The sequence below is a fragment of the Peromyscus californicus genome, unplaced genomic scaffold (genome assembly GCF_007827085.1).
Source record: "Peromyscus californicus insignis strain IS unplaced genomic scaffold, ASM782708v3 Scaffold_11__1_contigs__length_118956290, whole genome shotgun sequence".
In the NCBI taxonomy this organism is placed as follows: Eukaryota; Metazoa; Chordata; class Mammalia; order Rodentia; family Cricetidae; genus Peromyscus; species Peromyscus californicus.
This window is the reverse complement of record NW_026294402.1, coordinates 15,285,284-15,294,425: the sequence shown is the minus strand read 5'-3', so window position 1 is coordinate 15,294,425 and position 9,142 is coordinate 15,285,284. Positions and strand designations below refer to the sequence as shown.

Here is a 9,142-nt window from a genome sequence, read left to right as displayed (position 1 = left end):
GTTCCACTCAGTCCATAGCCACTCAGACCCAAGTAAACACACAGAGGCTTATATTAATTAAAAATGCTTGACCATTAGCTCAGGCTTACTACTGACTAGCTCTTACACTTAAACTCAGTCCATTTCTGTTAATCTATAGTTCACCACATGTTCCGTGTCTTTACCTGTGTGCCATTACATGCTGCTCCCTGGATGGTAGGCTGGAGTCTACTCACTCAGCCTTCCTCTTCCCAGAATTCTCCTTGTCTGCTTATCCCACCTATACTTCCTGCCTGGTTACTGGCCAATCAGTATTTTATTAAACTAATGTACAAAAGCATTATCCCACAGCACTCAATCTGTACATTTTCTATTTTTACTTGCTCAGTTTTCTCCTTTTCATTATAAATCTTTGTAAGAGTGAATGTTAGTAATCATATGACAGAGATTATACTAGGTTGTTTTGAGATTTCCTTTGCCAATGAAAATAATCAAAATGTCTTCATTTTAGACTCATGTAGACTCTTCAGAAAAGGACAAAAAGCAGCCACATTCTTCACCCATGTATCACAAGATCAGTCTCTAGGCCACATACTAATATTTTTCTTCTCTGAAACTTCTTGAGCCATGCCCTAACTATACAAATCACCCTCTGCACCACTATTTTACATGCTTCTACTAGTGTTGCCAATACTAAAGCACCACTAAAATCATTCAACTGCTTTTTAGTCTAAAGTCCCAAAGTGTTCAATATTCCAACAATCAAGAGTATGGTCAGGCCTATCACAACTATACCCTAGTCTATGGCACCATATAATGTATTAGTTAGGATTTCTATTGCTCTGAAGAAATAACATGAACCATGGCAAATCTTACAAAAGAAAACATGGATTTGTTGCTGACTTACACCTTCAGAGGTTTATCCCATTATCATCATGGCAAGAAGCATGGCAGCACACAGGCAGACATGATACTAGAGAAGGAACTGTGAGTTCTACATCTTGATCCACAGGCAATAGGAAGCAAACTGAATCCCATACTGGGTGTATCTGGAGCATATAAGACCTCAAAGCCCACCATCACAGTGACAAACTTTTCTAGTCATGCCACACTTATTCCAACAAAGCCACAGCTCCTAATAGTGCCACTCCCTATGAGCCGAACATTCAAACACATGAGTCTATGGGCCAAAACTATTCAAACCACTATATCCAGACAAAAAAGTTAATTTTTTATTACCTAATTAAGAGGTAAATTCTAGAGCTGTTAGAAACCAAATGGACCTAAGTTATTTAAAAAGCAATTCAATTCAAACACAAATTAATATACTTCCTTCTCCGCACATCATGAGACTTTCTCTAAAACTGATCACATAGTTGGAGACAAAGTAATCCTCAACAGATAAAAGAAATTCAAAATAGCACCCTGCTTCCTACCAGACAACCACAGACTAAAGCTGGATATCCAGAGGAAAGGCAACAGAAAGCTTACAAACCCATAGAAATTGAACAACTCTCTACTGAATGAAAAATAGTGCACCAAGACAGATATTAAGAAAAATATTAGATGCTTTCTAAAATGGAATGAAAATGAATACACACATACTCAAACTTACAGGACACAATAAAGATTGTTCTTAGAGGCAATCTTATAGCACTGTGTCTACACAAAAATGTAGAGATATCACATAAACAACTTAACAGTACACCTGAAAATACTATAATGAGAGGAAGAAAAAACACCCAAATGAGTAGATGTTAATAAATAATCAAACTCAAGTCTGAAATCAATAAAACAGAAACAAAAAACAAACAAAAATACAAAGAATCAATAAACAGAGAACTGGTTCCTTGAAAAAATCAATAAGATTGACAAACACTAATCCAAATTAACTAAGACATGGAGAGATAGTAACCAAATGAACACATTTAAAAATGAAAAGGGGGACATACCAATAGACAGAGGAAAAAAATCCAGAGAATCCTAAGGTCATACTTTAAAACCTGTACTCCACTAAATTGGAAAAATCTAAGAGAAATGGATAATTTCCTCAATATATACCACTTACCAAATTTAGATAAAGATCACATAAGCAATTTAAACAAATATTTAACCCTAATGAATTAGAAACACTCATTAAAAACTCATCCAATCTACAAAAGTCCAGGAACATGGTTTTAGTGCAGCATTGGACCAGACTTACAAAGAAGTGTTAATGCCAAATATTCTTGAAGTTATTCCATAAAATAGAAACATTAAGCAATTCCATCAAATCCCTTCTTTTGGAGCCCTCCCCTAAGAAACAGAAGGTAGAAGAAGTTTGTAAGAGTTCAGTGGGATGGAAAATATCAAGAAAAGCAGGCCCTATAAATAAGCATGAGTGAAGAGGATATGAACTCACAGAGACAGAGACAGCATACACAGGGCCTGCAATGGTATAAATCAGGTCTTATTCATATATATTTTGGATTCCAGTTTAGTATTTTAGTGGGAGTCCTGAATGTGCTTATAGGTATATCTCTGACTCATGTGTCTCCTCTTGGGCTCTTTCCCTTCCATTGATTTGTCATGTCCAAACATAGGATCCAAAACCACTGGTTATATAAGAAGTACTGGGAGGTGACACATTGTATAAGTCAATTTTGATTGACAACACACACAGATAAAAGTAAAATAAAAAAATAATTGATTTTATTTAATATGTTTGTGTGTATCACAACCTGTTGAGTCTCTTTAGTGACAGTCACTTGTATATGAGTTTAGGACATATCACACCACCAAGACAAGGTCTGAACAATGAAAATACTTACTGACATGACTACATGGATGGGGGAATTCTGACAATGCTCCACTATTAGATGAAAAATTACAGGCAATCATTTGATGTTGAGAGATGAGGAATACCAGATGAGGAATTCTCTTTGGACAAGACAGTCCCCTGATAGATAATCAAATCACATTTCTTATGTGATCACAAGTTTATACAATTGATGATAAGATATGGTATAATATATGTGTGATTGAAAATTTAAACAGAATTATAGGGATTTGTTTTTTTCTTACCATATTATTGATAAATGTGGATTAGATCAGGAAAATGCAGAAAAATTCCATTGTTCAGAATAAGCAGTTCAAAAAAATACTAGAATGTAATGAAAAGAGTTGTTTAATATGAATTTGGATCACTCTAATTGGATGAGTCAACTAATACTTCATAATAAGTAATGAAGAAGAAATTGATTACTATTCCACAACCAAGGCAATAATAAAATTTGAAAGCTTCAGTACTAAGTGCAAAAGACAGAACAAAAAATGTTTACTGAGGCAAGTAGGACTTCATATCAAGTACTATTCAAAGTACATAATATATAAGGAATACAAAGTACACACACACACACACACACACACACACAACAACAACAACACACCTTCTAAAAATCTATTTGAAACCTGGATACAAAGCCTTGTGAGATTACAGTGCATAAAGTCACTTTCTTGCTTGCCAATACACACACACACACACACACACACACACACACACACACACACACACATACACACACGCACGATAAAAAAGTGTATTCAATTTTATTGCAATACCACCAGAGAGGAATTTAATTAATTAATATGTGTAACAATGACTCAAATTCATAATAATGTAAATGAAGATTTTTCAACAGATAAGTTGTACCAGTTTTATTATTCCAATAAATAATAATGTGTGAAGGAGCAGTAGGAGTACCCAATGGAAGGACAAGCTGGTTAATCTTACCTCTTAGGAAATATCTTTGGAAAGAAAACATTGTCATAAGACAATCTGATAAATCCAATAGTGCTACTACAAATACATAGAAAATATTTTTTAATTCAGAAGTTACATATCAAGCTATTAAAACACCTTTTGTTTCTGTCTTGGTTATTGCTGTGATGAGACATCATGACCAAAGAACCTTGAGGAGTAAAGGATTGATTCTTCTTACAGTTGCATAGCACTGTTCATCACTGAGGGAAGTCAGGACAAGAACTCAGACAGAGAAGGACCTGGAGGCAGAAGCTGATGCAGAAAGCATAGAGGGGCCCTGCTTACTGACTTGCTGTACATGACTTGCTCAGCCTGCTTCTTCTGGAACCCCAAACCACCAGCCTAGGAATGGCACCAGCCGTAATGAGCAGCTGGGTCCTCCTCTAACAATCACTACTTAAGAAAATACCTTACAGCTGGATCCTATGGAGGCATTTTCTCAATTGATTGTCCCTCTTTTCAAACTCTTCTGTCAAGTTGACAGAAGACTAGCTAGCACAGCTGCAAATGGGACAAAATGTTATCAGATGTTTTTTTTTAATAAGAAACAGTACTTAAATTTAATTTCAGCACATACCATTAAAATCCAGATAATTAGTTCACGGCCAGCCTGATCTACAGAGCTAGTCCAAGGACAGCCAAAGATACACAAAGAAACCCTGTCTCAACCCCCTCCACACATAAAAATTACAGATCATTAAAAGTGTACATACTGATAGCTGATAAGATGTAATAGTTTTCTGAGCAATGATGATTCTGCAGAGTATGGAATTGTTTTACTCTACTGAGTTTGAGTTTTAATGGTTAAAAGCCTATTTATACAGTTAAAGTCTGTGTCTAAAATAAATATATTAATACTAAAATATGAGATTTGTAGGACAACATGAGAAATTATTAGAAATCAACCAGTAACTTCAGCAATCCACATTTGATATTTGTGTCTGTGTCTCAATTTCTTCAATACTTCCACACTAAGGCCTGTCTTACAAAAAGGTATGATCACATCCAAGGACATGCCTGGTAATCCACAGAAGGTTCTTATTGTTCATATCTTCTTATTTCACATATATAGTTCTTCATTTATCATAAAGGTAAACCTCATGTCATTGTGGCACGATTTGGCCATATTTTAAGTAAAATTATTTTGTTCATTACAAAGGTACATTCTTCACTAATGATAATCTTTTAAAAATTGTCAGTTAAATAAAAATACAGTAAAATGTTATAAGGGTTGGTTAAGCTTAAGGAAAATGACATTGTTATGACTATGCTGATTAGAATAAAATGTTATTAAGGTTTTAATATATATTTAGTAATTCTTAGATTTTAATGTCTGTTTTGATCATATCTGCCTTCTCCATAAACCTCTAAAACTTTTCCAGACTTCTACCCAACCATGTTACCCTACTAACAAAAATATCTCCGATATCATGTTCACATATGATACTTAAATTTACCTCTATGACCTGTGGTCTGGATGAGGACCGGGCCCTGGAAGAGGCCACTTTTGGAAGGAACAATTGAAGCCATAGTCTCTGTTCCAATATATTCCCTATCTCTAACATTCTTGACATAACACACAGCTTTGCTTGTTATAATGTATTATTGCTGGAATTTCATTGTATTACAATGCTTGAAGAGATGTCAATAATGGTTTGAAAACAATGAATCTTACTGAATTTACTAACATTATCTAATTATATCAATTTCATAGGCTAGTATCTAACAAGGATAATATTTGTCAGTATTAACCCTCAGAAATTATACCATATGGCTATTTTAACCTAACAGTGGAAATATGAACAGAATATAATTCAAAGGGTTCCAAGTCATATGTTAAAATAGAAGTTAGTTTTCAAAGGTAACTACAGCTTTGTTTAAATACACTGTCACACAATCCCAGCACTTATTTTCCTGAAAGCTTCTTTCATATCTTTGTTTCTCAGACTGTAGATAAAGGGGTTTAGCATCTGAGGGACCACAGTGTACAACACTGAAGCCACTGCTGTGTTCCTGGGAGAGTCAGTAACTGCAGAGCTGATGTAAATGCCAAACACTGTGCCGTAAAACAGGGAAACAACTGACAAGTGAGACCCACATGTGGAAAGGACTTTATAACTACCTCTTATTGATGGTTTCTTCAAAATTGAGGAGACAATTTGAACATAAGATAAAATAATGCCCCCAAATGGAAGACCACCAAATATGCAAGCTGCCAAGTATATCACAATGTAATTGATGAGGGTGTCAGAACAGGACAGCTTGATGACGTGAGCAAGTTCACAGAAGAAGTGGGGAATTTCCAGCTCTGTGCAGAAGGATAGTTGTAATACCAGCAGACTGTGGAGTAGGGCATCTGTTATGCTAATGAACAAGGAGAATAAAGTCAGCAGAATGCAGAAACTTGGATTCATAATGACTGTGTATCTAAGTGGATGGCAGATGGCCACATAGCGATCATAAGCCATTGCTGCCAGAAGAAAGTTTTCCATTCCACCAAGAAAAACAACGAAGTACAACTGTGTAAGACAATCCGTGTAACTGATAGCTTTGTTCTGACTCTGGATGTTCTTTAGCATCTTGGGAATTGTGCTTGTTATGAAGCAGATATCAGTGAAGGATAAGTTAGAGAGGAAGAAGTACATGGGGGTATGGAGGTGGGAGTCAAAGCTGACAGCCAGGATAATGAGCAGGTTTCCAAGCACTGTGACCAGGTACATGGATAGGAAGAGTCCAAAGAGGATGAGCTGTAGTTCTGGATCATCTGTCAATCCCAGAAGAAAGAATACTGAAGTAGATGTTTGATTTTTGTGTTCTGTGCTACTGATGAATATGAATAAATATGGTTATATTGAAATTAAATCTATGGATCTAGAGTGTCATCAGTGTTCTCATCACCTAATATTATGTTACATGCACTTATAAAGGTCCAGGGAAGAATTACAAGCAGTAGTTTTCAGGGATGGGGGCAAGAATCCACACATCAATAAGCTTTCTCTTATGTTACTCATACAGTTATTGATACAGAAAACCTCATTAGTATATTGCAAACTGAAGGTAATAATGAAACCTCTGTGTCTGTTTATAGATCACTACACTTTCTACTTTGCCTGAGGAAGAAATGTATTACTCTACTTATTCATCTCTATCTTTTCCACTCTGTCCCCCCCACTTTGGATAACACAAATTTTCAGCAACTCGTTGTTTTAGTATCAACTCTCCCATTAATTTTGCAAAATTGTGAGAATGAATTGTCACAGAAATAGTGTATATTTAGGAATTACAGTGTGCCTTAATGTGGGAAAGAGTATTGTGGGAGGTTGGCAAATGCAGGGACAGGAGATATATAATAAAGTATGGAGGTTAGAGTAACCTAATACATTATGTAAATACATGACATTGTGGAAGAATAAACTTAATCATTGTAAAAACAGAAACATGCATAATGGTGCATGCCTTTAGTACAAGTATTTGGGAGGCAGAGGCAGGTTGATCTCTGAGTTTGAGGGCAGCATGATCTACAGAGTTCCAAGATGGCCAGGGCTACCCAGAGAAATCCTGTTTCAAAAAACCACACCAACCAACCAAACAAACAAAACAAAGCAAAAAACAGAAACATAATTAGAAATCATTAAATCAGGATATCCTTAGTAAGGCATTTTTTCCTGACAACAGTAGATTTGCCTATTGTCCAATAGAAAAATTCAAATGGGAAGAAAATTTGAACATCAGAAGGAAAAAATGCACATGAGAATATCAAGAATTTGTTGGAACACTGAGCAGATGAACACGTAATAAAAGAGAAGCAATAGACATTCTAACTTGGATCCCTTCATTATTTAGAGAATAAAGTGATCACTCGGAAAAAATCATTTATTATTTGGAATTTATTCACTCAGTCTGACTCAAAACTTCTATACATGCTTGCTTTGAAAATTCTTACTGACGCCGGGCGGTGGTGGTGCACGCCTTTAATCCCAGCACTCGGGAGGCAGAACCAGGCGGATCTCTGTGAGTTCAAGGCCAGCCTGGTCTCCAAAGCGAGTTCCAGGAAAGGCGCAAAGCTACACAGAGAAACCCTGTCTCGAAAAACCAAAAAAAAAAAAAAAAAAAAAAGAAAATTCTTATTGCCATTCTTATAGGTTGCTGGAATTAAATTGAGAAAAAATAAGCACATATAAACCAGCTTGAGTAAAACAGCCAGAACACTGTTAAACACAAAGAGTTCTCTCTCACATTTTTCTATTGGGTTTTTTCCTGACATCATAATACCATGTTGTATCTTTCCATCACAGGATGAAAGATATAAAGATACATGAGATTTCAATAGCTATGAGTATTATTGGCAGTGAACATCATGGGTTCATTTTCTAGCATGGGAAAACTGGTCATGAGGAAGTAGGTGTAAACATCAGTGTTTTATGCTACAAGTAAAATAAATGAACAATAAAATGCATTAGATTTATGAGTGAATGCCAACACTGAAAGCCAAAACAAATTAAAATTCCATTATTTTCCAAAAATGTATTAAGTATTTATCAAACCTACAGAAGTATTTAATGCTTATTATTGAGTACTAGGCATGACAATTATTAGATTTCTTTTTCTTTTCTTTTTTTGGAGGCGGGTATGTTTCAAGACAAGGTGTCTCCATGTAACAGTCTTGGCTGTCCTTGAACTTGCTGTGTAGACCAGGCTGGGCTTGAACTCTCAGAGATTGGCCTGCCTTTGTGTCCCAAGTGCACCACCATACCTGGATTATCTGTTTTACTTACTGTACATTTTAATTAAAACGGATATCTTCAGTTCTATTTTATTAATTATTAAAACAATATAGTTTCCAGCTACAAATTTTTACTTTATAAATTCTCCAATTAAGTTCTTTCCTGTTTTCCATCTTTTATGTATATTCTTTATTTTATGAGTACATATGGACAAAGAATCCATATGTGAGGAAATACATTTCCAAAATAAGGGACAAAACATATGCCATGCTCCAACTTGGGAGAATAACAAGAACAGGACAAAATGTGAGTAGAATTTTGTAAGATGCATACATTTTTTTCTAAAATGTATGTATCTTATCTTTTATATCATCAGCATGTTAACTCTTGAAAATTGAGGTTGTTGATAATTTTAATTACTTCAACATACATGTGCTTATTACAATTTAAAGTATTTCATAATTTTGTCATGAGGAAGTAAGACAGATCTGTCTATTTCTTGGTGTGTGCCTACATCCCAATTTCACAGTGCTCTCAAAGTTTACAGGTTGAATTGACAACAATTTCTTCTGCATAGAGTTTTATTTTAATGTGAGTAAAGTAGAATGCAAAGCTAAAAGTCATCTTTCTCCTTTGC

At 35.2% G+C, this 9,142-nt stretch overlaps 1 protein-coding gene across 1 annotated transcript; it reads right to left on the bottom strand.

Moving 5' to 3' along the window:
• Window positions 1-5,670: 5,670 nt before the first annotated feature.
• Window positions 5,671-6,603, bottom strand: LOC128103063 (olfactory receptor 7G2-like). The gene has a single exon (XM_052727145.1). The coding sequence runs from the start codon at window positions 6,499-6,501 to the stop codon at window positions 5,671-5,673; it is 831 nt and encodes a 276-aa protein (XP_052583105.1). The 5' UTR covers window positions 6,502-6,603.
• Between the last annotated feature and the right edge of the window lie 2,539 nt (window positions 6,604-9,142).

Excerpts from the sequence above, each read along its gene's own strand:
- LOC128103063 (XM_052727145.1), bottom strand. The coding sequence starts at position 6,501 with ATGTACCTGGTCACAGTGCTTGGAAACCTGCTCATTATCCTGGCTGTC.